The 15,736-nt window shown below is 39.5% G+C and overlaps 1 protein-coding gene across 18 annotated transcripts in view; it reads left to right on the forward strand.

Annotated features, from left to right (window-relative positions):
- MCF2L (MCF.2 cell line derived transforming sequence like) overlaps positions 1-12,336 on the forward strand; it is a 155,919-nt gene extending 143,583 nt beyond the window's left edge. For 12 of the 18 annotated variants that reach the window (XM_088051808.1, XM_088051813.1, XM_088051815.1 and 9 more), the window contains 11 exons: positions 120-245; positions 879-1,100; positions 1,607-1,699; positions 2,082-2,160; positions 2,303-2,375; positions 3,573-3,688; positions 5,682-5,756; positions 8,862-8,989; positions 9,584-9,696; positions 9,825-9,928; positions 10,052-12,336. In XM_088051808.1, the coding sequence (XP_087907934.1) occupies positions 120-245; positions 879-1,100; positions 1,607-1,699; positions 2,082-2,160; positions 2,303-2,375; positions 3,573-3,688; positions 5,682-5,756; positions 8,862-8,989; positions 9,584-9,696; positions 9,825-9,928; positions 10,052-10,146 (1,224 nt within the window). In that variant the 3' untranslated portion in view covers positions 10,147-12,336. Of the gene's footprint in view, positions 1-119; positions 246-878; positions 1,101-1,606; positions 1,700-2,081; positions 2,161-2,302; positions 2,376-3,572; positions 3,689-4,335; positions 4,423-5,272; positions 5,333-5,681; positions 5,757-8,861; positions 8,990-9,583; positions 9,697-9,824; positions 9,929-10,051 lie in introns of all 18 variants that reach the window. The other 6 variants (XM_014248738.2, XM_088051814.1, XM_014248725.2 and 3 more) reach the window with 3 other exon arrangements.
- The last annotated feature ends 3,400 nt before the right edge of the window (positions 12,337-15,736 follow it).

Raw genomic sequence — 15,736 nt, forward strand, 5'->3', positions numbered from 1 at the left:
AGGGGCCTTAAAGATCATCTCATTCCAACACCCCTGCCTAAAATTCAGTGTTAAAATGTGAACATTCCTAGTTGCTACTGTTTCAAAAGCTAAGTGTGTTGTCACTCCCTTGTGCTCAGGAAATGCTGAAGTACAGTAAGAACTGTGAAGGTGCTGAAGATCTTCAGGAAGCACTAACTTCTATACTGGGCATTCTTAAAGCAGTTAATGATTCTATGCACCAGATAGCCATTACAGGCTATGATGTGAGTAGCAGTATTTTTGCTTACTTTTATTTTCATTTCTTTTTTAGATATATGGATAGCATGCCCTATACTATATAGAAATAATGAGAAGAGTGTTTTGAAAAACATGCCTTTAAATTTAAGTGTGTAATGAAAATAATAGAAAAAGGATCTGTTTATACTCTTTTGAAGTTTTCCTGCTATGACTAATATTTTCCTCTGTCTACCTAAGTTTTTCTTTCTTTGTACTTTGTGTAAAACTACACCCAAAACTTTCAGTTCCCAAAAAAGTAATGAAACCCAAAACAATACATAAGGCAGATTTGGAGCAGAGTTTGGGAGGGACAACCAAACAACCAAACGTGTATTGCGGCTCCCTCTCTCTATGCATAGTTCTTTGTGCCTCTGCTACTCTCAACTGTAAAATCCTGCCTGAACAGTGTTGGCCAGTGAAAATTATATGTAAAAATTCAACAGTCTTTATTGCAGGAAATGCAATAAAGTCAACTGACTTTATTGCAGTTCCAAATCCAACATAAACACTGATATGAGAGATTATTGAGAACAACAGACTTCTAAACACCTGTTCAGAGTCTGTATTTTAATCTGATGTTATCTCTGTAGTTACAAATATCACTGTTTTTTTTGTTCCAGGGAAACCTGAATGAGCTGGGCAAGCTTTTAATGCAGGGATCCTTCAATGTCTGGACTGATCATAAAAAGGGTCACACAAAGGTGAAAGATCTGGCACGCTTCAAGCCAATGCAGCGACACCTCTTCCTCCATGAGAAAGCAGTGCTGTTCTGTAAAAAGAGAGAAGAAAATGGAGAGGGATATGAGAAAGCACCTTCTTACAGCTACAAACACTCCTTAAATGTAAGCCACTGGTCAGTCCTGATGGTCGAGGTACTGAGGGCTTAGCCTGTAGTAATACAACATTCTAGTTTTAACTGTGCAAACCTGTGTTGCAGCATTGTACTTCACTCTTTCAGACAAACCTGACTGGTGCTGCAGGTCTGTGTTATTTTGTGCTGCTGTCTGTCCAGCTGAATGGCAGTTGCTTTAATCACACAGAAAACATAGGGAAAGGTAATGTAAAAACCATGAAGGATTTGGTGGTCTGGATTTTAAAAGTGGCATTTTGCAAGTCAGTCTTAATCTAATGTACCTAAACCCTTCTTCCCCCCAGGGTAGCCAGGCACTAAATCTCTTGTCTCCAACGCACAGATCACAAACTGTTAGCTATTCTTTCCCTTGTCCAAGAAGCCAGGTGGGGTTTTCCTGTTCAGGAATAAGTTACCAAAGAACATCAGTAGCTGCCAGCTTCTGTTTTTAACATAATTGCAATGCAGTAGGTCAGCTTCTGTTCTCTTTGCTTCCAGATGGCTGCTGTTGGAATAACAGAGAATGTCAAAGGTGATGCAAAAAAATTTGAAATCTGGTATAATGCAAGGGAAGAAGTTTACATTATACAGGTAAATATTTTTTCCTCTGTTATATCATATCAAGTGATGAGGAAATGTAGGGGAAAAAAGAAAACCTAAATCAAATTTCAATGGAAGAATCTTCTAGGGGAAAAATATAATCACGTCTTTCAATGTCCATAGAGGATATTGTGCACACCCTTACTATAGCTGTCACTGGAGTAGTGGATGGCTTGGGAGATGGGGTTTGGCTGTAGCATGTGCACAGCCTCTGCCTCAGCCTGTTCCAGTGGCTACAACCAGTTTCTGCTCATGGAGAGGGAGCTTTGTCTGTCCCTCTTGAATGATTCCTCTGAGGCTATGCTTTGGCATGCAACAATTTGTGTAATAACTGTTCTGTGCTTGATGGCTGATTGTATTTATTTTTGGGTAGGCACCAACTCCTGAAGTTAAAGCTACTTGGGTAAATGAAATAAGAAAAGTGCTGACAAGTCAACTGCAGGCATGCAGAGGTAAATACTTTGGAGATTCTTTTTTCTTTTTCAATTTCTTTAATCTGTTTTCTCATTGATCTTCAGATCCTGCCCAGTAGATCTTCCCTGTGTAGGACACAAAGTATTTTTTTAAGAGTTCTTTTTCTTTCCTCCATTACAGAAGCTAGTCAGCACAGGACACTAGAACAAACACAGAGCTTACCTCTACCACTACCAGCATCATCTTGTGCAAGGTAAGTATGTTGTCACATCAGCCTGACTATCTTGTAAATATACTAATACATCTGATTTGCAGCTCTTCATTGCTCCTACCCCTTAATACTTGTCCCTGTGTTTTAAGGTTTTGGTTTAGTTCTCTTCCTACTATAAAGCTGTAAAGCCTGGAGTTTATACATTTCCAGAACTGTTAAACTGAGCAGCAGTGGCATGTGTTTTGCCAGTCAATAGAGAATGCCACAGAAATGTAATTTTCTGCACCAGCCAAAATCCTGTTGGTATTATGTGTCTGTTTGTTGAGCAGCTGATTATATACATTGTGGTCCAGATAAGAGAGTTTTATGGAGCAGTCTTTTTCTCCCTTCACTGTTCTTTTCTTTTATTCTTTCTTCCTTTTCCAATGTCATGTTACCTTCTTTTTTTGTCCGTTTCACGGCAGTATCTTTTCTCTGTCTCTTGTTCTTTTACTCCAATTTACCCTTTTTTTTTCTAACGTAAATAATGTGTTCATTCCTCCAGTGTCCCAATTCCTGGGTGAAGTTTTTTCTTTTTTTTCCATTTTTCACCATACCAACCTATATATTCTTCTGTTCCCATCTGTTGTTCTGCCCTTGCCTGACACCTCTCTTTAATTCTCTGCTACTCAGTCTGGTTTTTCATATGTGTATATACCTATCCATAAGCCCATGTGCTCATATCCATATGATGTGTGCTCAAATATGTATTGGTAGCTCTCTGCCCTGCACCTTTTATGTATCTACTTATTGCTCAGGAAGAATTTCCCAGAGACATCATATTTGTGGAGTGTCTTTCTCTATCCCATTCCCAGAGGGAGTTTTGATAGGAATCCACTGCAAGGTCCTTCATTTGTTCCAGTATTAAGAGCTTCTGAGAGGCAGAGTTTATTCCTTTATCTTTCTTCTTTTATTCCTAGTACATTCAGGAGGAACCTGTTATCTGCAAGTGAGTGGAAGTTGTCCTGAGCCATCTTTCCAGTAACTCCCATTCCCATAGTACATATGATTGCAGTTAGTCAGGAGAGGTGTTTCTCATTCCTATGTTCTCATGGTCTTTAAATGCAAAATTACCAATGACCTTTTTCAGTCCTGGAAGCTACAGTCTGGGAAGTAACAAATAAATGGTTTTCAGGCTATATATCTGTATGTAAAAGCCTGTGATTGGATTGATTGTCTCCATTCTTTTCTAATAAACAGTCCTTCACGAAACCACATCAGAAATACCAAAAAAATGGAGGAGAAAAAAGCTGATCTCACAAGTCTAGAAGGTTGTGGTCCTACAGTAGCACCAAAGTACCCCGAGAAAGGCAAAGGTGAGTTTTCCCATACATGTTGTGGTCTTTAATTGCAAGGAGCATGCCTGCACTGCAGATGCACAGGCAGATCCACCAGCAGAGTAGCCATGGTAGTGCCATGCAGGATTCCTGAACAAGCGGGGCTTTGCAGTTTTCAGCCCTAAGGCAGCCCACCCACAAAGTGCTGTCCACGCTGCACCAGCATGCTGTTCCCATATGCCCTTAGCTTGGGATTGATTTCTGCATTCCAGTGTGTGGTAAGAACAGGCCCAAAGCTATCTTGAATGGATGGTAGCCAAAGACAGGTGGCAACTATTTGTTATGAAGTCTGCAGTAGGTCTGCTCCTAAAGCTACCCAGCTTCTCAAGGTTCTCTTTCTCTGAAAAAATTTCTTGGCACTACTTGACCTATGAGGGAGGTTTTTTGTTTTATTTTGGTTTTTGCTCTTTAATTTTTTTCCCATCATGGAAATTATTTATTGAACCAGTGGCAGAACAAGCCCTCACACAGCAAGAACAAACAGACACTTGTGCTGTACCTGGACTTTCAGCTGTCCCTTCTCATCCTAACATGCAGGTTCCCTGGCACAGCTGCAAATGACTTTTTGCCTTGATCTTTTCATGGCCTTCTCCATTTTGTTTCTGTATTTCTCTCTTCCTTTGTAGACAACACTAGCTCTACCTCAGAATGCTCTGCACTGTCAAAAAAGCGCTTTACGCTGCAGGGCTTTACTAACCTCAAAAGTCAGAAAGGTAATTTTATAAAAAGGCTAGATTGTTTTCTGTGTAAGGCTGTAATTGAAGCATCACCTTGTACGTGTGTGTAGTGTGACAGGTTTTCAGTGTACACACTAGCTTGTTCTTCCAAGGTCAAGCTAGGTTCCTTAGTCGGTGCCTCTGACAGGGAGATTTCAAAGGAAGCCAGCTCCAGAGTGGGAGGGGGAGATGCAGCTAGGAAAAGTGGGGCTGTGGAGATGCAAGAGTGTGGTTTCTAGTGCCTCCAATCTCACTGTCAAGGCCAAGGACAAAGTTTACAGTGCCCCATTCCTGTAGAAAAACTAGAGGAAGGAAGTTGTCTTCTGACCAGACACCTGGCCTGCTTCTAGCTTCAGTGGATCTGCCCCAAATGCACTTGTACTTGGCAAAAAGGAATCAAGGTGATTCTAAGAAGGTTTTATAGAGGACTTTTTTATTGGCATCCTTGTTAACAAAATTCTCAAAGCATAAATACAGCAGAATGTGTCTGACAATGTTGTTTTGCTGGACAGAAAAATAAGTAAGAATTTCCCTATTCTTCCAGAAACTGTCCTTGCCTCTTCTTTTCTAAAACAGGCAGTAAGAGTTTGAGACTTTTCTTGCTTCCTCCTGCCAAGTAATGACAGTACAGTTACTACTTGCTTTGAAGAGCTGTCTTTGAGCACTCTGAATTGCATTAAGATGATGGCACTTGTTCAACAGCATGTGGTGTTTTTCCCCCTGCAAGCATCTTTCCAGAATGCCTGTTTAAAACCCAATTACCTTTGAGTTCTTTCTGGAGAGACTCTAGGGTTGTGGATCTAATGCTATTGAGGTGAGCACTAATGTCCCATGCTTGCCTTGACAGAAACTCCATCTCCTTCTGCTAAAAGCCAGACATTGCCAATGATCCTTCTTACAGGACCAGGTATTGCTGTAGCACTAGACTTACATAAAAACGATTGCTTAATTTGGTAATGTTTGTCTGAAATTGAAGTTAATTGTATTCAGTTGATGTCTAGTCAATTTAGAAAGTTTACATATATTTTTATCTATTACTCTAAAATAAATTTGTCAATTTATCTTCAAATAATTACTTGTAAATAGTTAAATCCTTCTGCTGCCATGCACCAGTGACAGCTAAAATTAGATTACAGAAATCCACTTGTTTTCCAGTGTAAACTCAAAGGTATTTAGCATGCAACCCACCTATTCTCTTTTTTCCAGTTCTTCAATATCTCTCTTCTTCGTTTTTTTACCTATTCATCCTCCTGCAGCTTCTCCTACCAGTCCTGACAAAAAAGCCAAACGGCATGAAGTAGTGAGTGACCCAACTCCTTTTGGTTTAAGAGGTACAGTGATGCCACATCTTGTACTCCACAAGTACCCACACATCCCTCATGTAATATGTTACATCTGAGTGCTGGGAATGCCTGTATGATGCTGTGTGCAGTATTGACATCAGCTGTGTCTTTCCAAGTGGATCTATAGATACTGGTTTTGATAGCACGACTGGTTGAAGTTTTACCTTGGTTCAAATAAAGTAGCATATGGGTAACTAGTTTTTAGGAGACAGGAGGAAAGAGCTCTGTTGCTGAAGAGCCAGAAGCCATGTGTTTAATGGAATTACAGGGTTGTCCAGCTACTCTGCAACCGTGATTTTCCATGTGTTAGAATCCTTCTGTCACTGGGCCCTTGTAGAGAGAATTTAGCTTTTAAAAAAGCAAAAAAATTCTAAAACTCAGATCACTGTCATGAGGAGTTCCTGTTTTAGATCTGCATTTATTACTGCAGACACATTCCTGTTGCATCTTTCTTTGGGTGATAGTACACAACTTTTACCATCCTGTGAACCCCAGATGACTTAACCGAAGGCCTTGCAACAATTTTCCTCCCATCCTTCCAACTCACACCTAAGCAGAGAAGAGGAAAATATTTCAATTAAACAACCCATTTCTAACCAGCAGGGCTGATGGTGAAAGTTTGAGTACAAATCCCTAGGGCTAATTAACTAGAGTAGTAGAGAGTACAAGGAGAGCAGTCCCTCTTCTCCTGACTCTTTCCACCACTATCTCCTTTAGAAAATACTCATCTGAAGGTGAAGCAGTTTCAATCCCTACCATCCGCCTCCTCTCCAGGTTTCTGAAGTCTTGTATTGTCTGTGGAAATAATGCAAGCTCAGGTGCTGTGCTGGGGAAACTGTAACACCATTCACCTTGCTGAGCAGCAGGCAATGTAGTCCTGGATTGGACACGTGCAGAAACCCCCACAAGGGTGGGCATGAGAGTTACAAGGTTATTCTTTTGCAGGTAGCAGGAAAAACTCTGAGATCTCCAGGTACCATGGAAATCCTGAAGGCATGAAAATGAAAGAAAAGTGTGTTTTATAGCCTTTTCCTCAGGTGCTGGCATTTTCCAAGGAAGAGAGTCCTTGATCATTGCTGATTTACAGTTAAATTATTGTGTCCTTGGAACAAGCTTAGCTGATTTGGTGTTCTGCCCCATAAGCATCTTGCTTTATGAAACTGCTAAACCAAGTAAATTAATTTAAAACATATACTAACTCCTCCTTCTGTCTTGCACCTTCCAACCTCTTTTCTGGCACTTTATCTCTTCTCCATCCCCAACTCAAAGAGGGATAAGCAGGGAGATGACCTGGGCATTTAGGAATGAAACTGCGCCAGGTGCTGGCCACAGCAGAGAGCACGGCCCATATTCATTTCCTTTCACTGCTGTATCAGCTCACTGCTGATTCATGCTGAAGTGAACTCAAGGAATATGAATTAGTGTCAGAATTACATTTGTAGGTGGATCATAGCTCTTTGAAGAAACCTGTTAGATTGTCTCTGAAGAGAAGCAGTTAATGAATTCTTGGTTTTCCTGGCATCATTATACCTAAAATAATTTCTGAATAACCTTGTCTTTTCTCAGGTCTGCCTACCCTTTTCCTACTTTCCTATCTTTATAGAGAGCTCTGATGTAGTCCCACCCTGCAGAACACACACACACAGATAAATGCACCCAAGCTGTTACCCAGTGAGTGTGAGGTTACAGGCACTTAAAATGATTTCACTTTTGTGCAGCTCATTGGTTCTCTGTTTTTAATGAAAGCTTGGAACTATTAGGAGAAACAAAGTTTTCTTTTGTTGCACTGTTCTTAACTTAGAAATAACAGAAATGGTTTCAGCTGTGTCCCACAAACCAACTACAAGATGTAAGATTCCAAGGAAATGTTCATGGAATACAGCAGAAATTTATTACTCAGTTTCTTCACAGATAGAAGTTCATTCTTAACCCTGGACAGGGCCAGATGGGTCAGTACTTCCAATCTTGTGCAGGTCACTCAGCGGCATAGGCAAGGTAAAAGTCCCACTCCATTTGGTGTGCTCTGGGTGTGATTCCTTTCTATGATTTCTTTGGCTTTATTCTGATGCTGTTCAGGTTTTTCCTAATGCACTGGCATGATGAGCTGTGTGACAAATGCCTCAGGAGCAGTGCAAAGCAAAAATGCTGGTACTTTCTCAGTTTAACTAATAGTTACATAAAATGGGAGATTTGTTCTTCCTTTCATTCTTTTCATTGAGTTTCACTGTTGTTATTATTATTTGTGACACAAAAGCTTGCTTACAAATACTTGTCTCTTTTATTATGACTTTTTTCCATTATAAGCTCAACACATTTATTAGCAGCTGCTGAACTTGGTGTAAAACATCCCACTAATAAAACCTAATGTAGTTTTATTTGGAAGAGGATTTTGTGCATTCTGGATATGATTCAGCTTTATGAATAAATTAAATGCTTCACCCTGAGAGAGAAAAAGCAGTAAATGGCAGGCAGGAGATCGTTGTTGTGATGTTTGGTGCACTGACTTAACACCAAGATGGTTCAGAGTACTTTAGTATTCTTGCATCAGCCTGAATACTGTTTAAGAATGGGCTACCTTGTCAGATGAAGTACATAGTGCTTGTAACTTGTGTGGAATTTTTTGACAGTGCTTAACGGTGTGTAGGAGGCAATGCTTATCTATCCCTTATTCCAGCAAGCTGGCTAGGTCGCTTTGGGTGACAACCCTGTGTGTTCAACCCCTTCCCAGAAAGTGTATGTTACTGTCTTCTGCTTCCTCCCCAGAAAAAAGATTATCCATCCCTCATTTATCTTTGTATAATATATATTTATTATACAAATATTTTTATATATTTGCTTTTCAGTTGGAAATTTGCAGTCGCTCCATTCATTTCCCTTTATATAAATCCAAAGGGCTAAATTCACTGCCATGCATTTCCACAGCTCCACTTAATCAGATGGATCAGGCCAACATTTGCCAACAGTGAATTTTACCCTGTGTCAGTTTTTCTCCTGTTTATGTTGATTACTTATGAGCTTTTCCATGGGGAGAATGTTTCTCCCAGTCAGTGTCTCACTGATGCAAAGTTAACTGTCAGCTGTTCCTTCCCCAAGGTTGGGCCAAACCATCCCATTCTCTTGATGCATCCGAAGAAAATGATGGCTGGTCTAGTGCTGAAGAACCACTGAATTCATCGGATGCAGAGGAAGAAGGAGGAGGAGGGGGAGGCGAGATCAAGCTGGTAACCAGAAATGCTTTCCTATGGAGCTAAGCAAGTGATACCAGTACAGTGTGTGTGGCCAGGATACAGGAATGCTTTTGAAGCTGAAGGAGGGAAAGTGCCTTGAAATGCTCAGCTGGGCAAAATTCCCAGGGCTCCTTCTCTAAAATCAGCCCCGTGTTTGTACCTTGGGGAGGTCCCTCTGTGCCCTTGCACACCTGCAGCCCAGCGAGTCGGGGCTGCTTGTGCCATGATACAGCAATCAAGGGATGACTTGTTCAATTACCATGTCAGCAGACTTCCACACAGACACCACGGCATGGGTTTGCCAGGCTTTCAGTTTCTTTTGGTTTCATCTTCTGTAGCCATATGAATTAATTGTTGTAGTGGGAACATTTCACTGAATGTTTTTCAGGGTATGAGAATTGATGGGTTGGATTTGCATGTAATCAATCAGCAGAATTTTAATGCCACAGTATGTATATTTACACCATCTTCAGCATGCAGGTACATGAGAAAGAAGGGAAAAGTATTATAATTACATAACAAAAGCTGCAGCATACCTTGAAATACTCAACAGAAATAATTTGTTTTCTTTCCTCTGTGTGCATTTAGACTCCTGGTAAATATACAGTTGTGACTGATTATGACAAAGGAGTTTCTGAAGAATTTACAGTGAAAAGTGGAGATCTAGTTCAACTGATTCGTGAAGGGGAGGATGGACTTTGGTACGCAGATCTGTGTTTGGAAATTTGTATACGCAGAACTGTGTTTAGAAGGCAGATGTTTAGGGCAAAACTTTCAAAGGCATCAAATGAAGAAGTCTGACTTCTAATTTTTTTATGTGTTTTTTTAGGTTTGTAAAGAACCTGAGCAGTGGTAGAGAAGGTTGGATTCCAGCAAGCAATCTGCTGATGCTCATAGGCAACTCAAAATCAGCTCAATCTTTAAGCAGCTCTGGTAGGCCATGTATTTTAAATGAGATGACTGTCTCTTGAAGATTCCTATTATCAAAGAAAGTAATGAAAAACAACCACTATATAATATTTTCTTGTGGTCTTTTTTCCCCCTTTCTTTTCCCAGAATCAGGCACTGCCTCCAGCAATTTGAGCACATCATCAAGTTGCAGTGATAGCTGCAATGTCAGTAGCACCAGCTTCTCTGACATTAAGGGCTAAGATGAAATGTTCATCCCACCTCCCTGGAAGGTAAATCTGCAGACTGTCATTTGCTGCAGAGTTCTGGACACTGGACTTTATTGGAGAAACACCAGTACTCTGTTGCCAGCTCTGAGTATTTCTAGTGCTGACTTTTACAGGTTCTCCCAGAAGATCCCAATGAAAAGTGCATGGAATGTGAAATTGTAAATAAAAGTTAAATGATTTGAAATAGGATTTTGTAGAGGTTTCTGCTCTGAAGAGCTGTTAGGAGAAAGTGTGTTTTCTCCTTGACACACAATCAGGTTTCTGCAGAACTGTATCTCTTTGTAATAGCCAGAATCTGAATGTGAGCAAACAAAATGTGTTCAATGCTAAATGCTCATTGTAAACAAATAACATAGCATGTACAGGATAGGTTTGAGGAAAATAAATCCAAGTTTACAATTTCTTCTCCCCAAGAAACCCTTTCTCCAAGGACATACCTCAGTCAATGCAGTGAATGGGACTCAGTGAAAAGGATGTTGCCTAATGGCAACGAGGAAGGAGGTTTGATCCACCCTTTTCTCTTGGGTTTTCAGGATATTCTTCTGCTCCCTAGAGGCTGGGATGCAAACATGACCAATTCACTAACCACAACAACATCAAGAGAAACTATTACTTTATCCTTTCCAACATTTTAGTGACATGTGCAATGGAATAGCTCTTTTCTGAGGTATTTTGTTTGGCCTCACAACCAAATTCTTTACCAAGATCACTGTGTTTACATAGCCTTGGCAATTTAGTAGTATCTTTTTCGTTATGCAGGTGCACAATGAAACACAAATGTTCCTATTCACTAAATGATTTTTTAATAAACAGTAATTGCATGGTTACTTTCAGTTCTCACAATATGCAGTTACAGGCAGAGGAAACTCTTATAACTGCACTATGGGTCAAGAGCCTTCCTTCAAACAAACCTGAGGGCTGAAAATCCAGCATATTTTTAGGCCACAGTGTTTGTTCTAGCTTAACTGAAAGAGAAAAAAAACCCAATGTCATAATTTTTCTATAAAAGGGGAGCACAGGAGAAAAAAAATCAGAGAGGGATCAGATTTATGCTACAGACAAGTATTTTAAATTTTTTTTAAAGGAAGGGTGATGCTAAATTTGCCATTTTTCAGGGTATGATGTAAGCCAACGTTGTAAATTTTCACTTTGTCAGACGTTCTTTGCACACCACCCTTACAAACAGTACAAAACTTAGTGTACAGATAGAATATGGTATTCATTCCAGTCCATCTCTCAAATATTTTTGCTTATATGAAAACAAGATTTTAGCTGATTTATGCACCATATTATTTAAAAATAATGGGGACATGAAGAGCATAACCTTTCAGAAGCACTAAGCACAGCAGATTATGTCAATGGGAACTGCTGTTAATCATCAGACTCACTGGCAGCTGAGCCCTGAATTCTATCTTTATGCCAGAATTGTATATTTTAGAGGCTGCAGATTAGAGAACTTAAATGACAAACAGTCCTAAGAAAGATGCAGAAGCAACCCTACCCCAGATGCAATCAAAATGCAGCTGACCATGGTCAGCACAAATTGAAGCATGTATATATACACACACATATATTTATGCACATATATATGTGCACGTATGTGCTTGTGTGTATGTATCTGCGTGTGTAGATATGTATATGTGTGTAGATATGATGTATCAATGTAAAAGATGTATTTATAGTCTTCATGCTGCTGAATGTGTCACTTTACAATTCATAAATACTTAGTTTTCTTGCAGTACTGCAATATAAATGCTGATCAGGGTTTTACTTCAGGCATCTTTTTCAACACAGAAATCCTCTGATTTTTTTTTTTATTATTCCATATAATACTGTGCTGACCAGGAATATTTAGTCTGATATTTAACAATGGAATAGCAACATGAGATTCATCTTATCTTCATCTATGTAAGTTATTTTGTAAATTATCTGTAACATAGTTTACTTATGTATTGCTGTCATTGCTTGGATAAGACTATAGTTTCATTTCTCACTGCAGCCTCATTTGCGTTATTTCAATGGTTTTTCCACATCATTGCACTTTAATACAACCCATTTGACCATTTCCTTTTTTACTGCTGTTGTGAATTAGAAGTTCAAAGTCAGAGGTCTCTACTGTAATTAATTTGAATAAATTTCAGCACTTCTTGCTGAATGCCTTTATATAGACATGCTCTGGGTTTTTTTTTGTCTCCTAGTCTTGAAAGGTTTTTATGGGTATCATATTAAAACAGAGAGAGGTTCTAGGATTTGGAACAGGAAACCAGGTTTGTGTATTCAAATCCTCAGCCTGCTCATTCTGGCACCATCTCAGAAAAACACCATTTCACCTTTGTGGTTGTGTCTCATTTAGAATCATGTGGCTGACACTAGGGAATTCAAGTCTACCTGCAGGCTGAGGATAAAAAATGAAAAGCCAGTTCCAGGTAATTGGATTGATTCCCCTTTTCCCACACACCCTTTTCTGAAAGGAAGCACGTCACTGTTCGGTTTTCCCAAAGAAAGCTCTGTATCCATGGATCCTATGGTGTTAGCAGAGCAAGCTGGAGTCTGAGTCTGGCCACAGCTGGGTGAGAAACAAGACACCATGTTCACCCTTGTTGTGTCTGAAGAGGAACATGCTTGTGCATTCACTGACTGATGACTTTAAGGACCATCAGGCCATGCCAGGTGAACTTCATACTGACAAGTGATTTGGGCTGAGCTGTTGGCCATGTGCATTACATGATCCAGTTATGGTTTACTCAGACTTGATAGCTTTTTGTTTACTCTTGTCATCATAACAGCTCCCTCTGTAAGAGGTAGTCCTACCTCTGCTCCTTTTCTGAGCAGAAGGAGGTCCAGCCTTTTTGAATAGATCCACATCATACTTGTTAGTGCAAAAGAATGAAAGAATTCCAGCCCAAATGTACCTTAGTAAAAGTAAAGGGTTTTCTATGTAAAAACCTAATAATGATTGGTTTCTCACATGACTGTCTCAGTTGGGGCACAAACTCTTTCATAGGTCCAGAAGCAGTTTGCTAGTTGGAATATAAAACATTTTCTCCATCCTGCACAGCTGTTGTCATTGAGCAAAACTGCAGTTGTACCATAACTCATTGCATCACCTAAATCAAAATGACAGGAGCTCCCATTCCCCTTCTCAGTGATATGTTAGATGTTACTATGAACTCCACTGTGACTGTTGGAATGTCCACACAAGTCCCCAGAATTAGCAGCCTCCCTAGATGTGTGTGGCAAGAACCAGGTCTGCCTGGTAGTATGAAGCAACCCAAATTCAGGGGTATTCAAGTACATTCAGGTAAAAATAATCAATTCCCTTAAATAAGGATGCAGGAATAGAAGAGAAAGTCTGTTTCTCCCTAAGACTCTGTGTAAACTGTGTTTAGAGATTGTATTTCCAAAAATATCACATTTAACTACTGAAGTGCCTTCTCTGAGAATTAATTTGAAAGGAGGTGAATTTTTATTTATTCCCCATCCATTGACAGGACAGCAGGGTCCCCAGCTACATTTAAAAGACTACAGATTTGCTAGTGGTGCTGTTGTAGCTGTGATGGCCTCAGTCAAGAAAAGGTTTGTAGCAGGGTTAGTATCTCTCATTACCAACTGAGATCTGTGGCATTAAACAGACAGACTTTGAAGCATACTGTGCCTTTATTATCTTTTTCTTTTATTCTGACTGTATTTTCAGATATCTTTCTCCAGCAGTGAAAGAACAGAAAGAAATAACCCACATCAAAATTTAAAAATATGATGTTCAGCTTGTATTCAGAGCTTGTCACAAAAAAAAAAAAGTCTTTCCATCTTCTCTTTCCTCTTTATGAGAATAATTGGGGTACAGAACTCTGTCAAACAGGCAGGTAGTTTTATCCCAGAACGTGGTTGTATTTTGAGGTCTAAATTTCAAATAATTTTCTTTAAAGCTTAGCAGCATAATACACATATCTTTATAGATTAGCGTAACAGAAATTATTAACTTGCTCAAAGTCTTTGCTTTTAGTCAGTCTGATGAATGATTGATGGCAAGTTGCTATTGTAAATTCAAGAAGCAGATTATTTCTAAAGCTTTCTTACCTGGACACAGTTTTGATCAAATTATCCCTGATAGCCTCTTCAAAATGGAATTAATATTGATTTATTTTTTTAATTGTTTCCTGACAAGAAAACTCATGTTGAAATGACCAGTGACTTGTTGGATCAGATCAAACTGCCCAGTTCCCAATAGCTTTCATACATATCTTTTCTTCAACTCAGCAGAAAGCAAAGAAAATATAAAGAAGGGCATGTTCTGAGACATCATCATGTCTTCAGGCTCATATTTCTGCTTTAGATTTTATTTTGTAGTGTTAACATTTTTCATGTTTAATTTTTTAACTTTCTTACTTTTTTAAATAAAAAAAAATTTGGCACATCAAGAAATATCCTAAATCATACTTTCTAAAGGGCTGTTCCCAGGCTGATTCTAGTGGCATCCATGAGAAGAGGTACGTGTCTGCATTAGTATATATTAATTTTTAATTGAACAGCAGTTCATTTGTCTTAGAATTGCTCAGAAAACATAAGCCAAAGCTGAAGCCTGCACTGGCAAAGAGATTTATAGAGCAGAACTACAGGGGAGATCTCATGAACTAGAGCAAGACCACACAAGAAGGAAAACAAAAAAAATACATAGGGATCTTCTGGGGAAGAAAAGCAAACTGTTTACTCCTCTGGCTGGCGACATGGTTTAACCTCAAACAGGACATGACCATGCAGCTGCTCACTCCCTCCCACCCAGTGGGCTGAGGAGAATCAGGAACACAAAAGTAAAACCTGTGGGTTGAGATAAGAATGCTTTAATAATTGCAACAAAGTAAAATATAATACTAATAAACTAATGATACTACTACTAGTAGGAGCGAGAGAAAAAAACCCAAAACAAACAAACAAAAAAACCCCAAAAACCAAAAACAAACAAGAAAGGACAAGTAATGACTATACAATTGCTCAGCACCTGATGATCAGTACCTAGCCCAGCTCTGACTGAGCAGCAGTCATCCCTTGTAGCTTATATACCGGGCTTCTAAGAAGGTAATATCCCTTTGGTCAGTTTGTGTAATCTGTCCAGGCCAGACTCCCTCATGGGCTCTGGTGCAGCTCCTCAGTGGCAGAGCATGAAATTCAAAGTCCCTCATTTAGGGTAAGCACTACTGAGCAACAGCCAAAATATCAGTGTGTCATCATTATTCTCCTACTGAGTCCAAAATCCCAGCATTGCATTGAAGAAGAAAGCTCTGTCCCAGCTGAAACCAGAACAGTATTCAACCCTTATTCATGTGTCATGCCAGGTCCCACACTTCCAAATACCCCATCACCTTTTCCATCTCTTGATAGATATACACACAGATACCATTCTCTAAGTCTGTCTAAGGCCATCCTTACAAAAGTCCACTGAATGCAATCAACCTATGACCCTAGTCCTTACCTTTCATAACAATTTTTCAGGGCAGGAAAGATGGCACATAGTGCTGGATTGTTGCATGTTGAAACCAGTTTCGATTCCATCATCACCGTGCCACCA

The sequence above is a fragment of the Pseudopodoces humilis genome, chromosome 2 (genome assembly GCF_049639895.1).
Source record: "Pseudopodoces humilis isolate 2021_Gansu_Grassland_sample_001 chromosome 2, ASM4963989v1, whole genome shotgun sequence".
Classification (NCBI taxonomy): Eukaryota; Metazoa; Chordata; class Aves; order Passeriformes; family Paridae; genus Pseudopodoces; species Pseudopodoces humilis.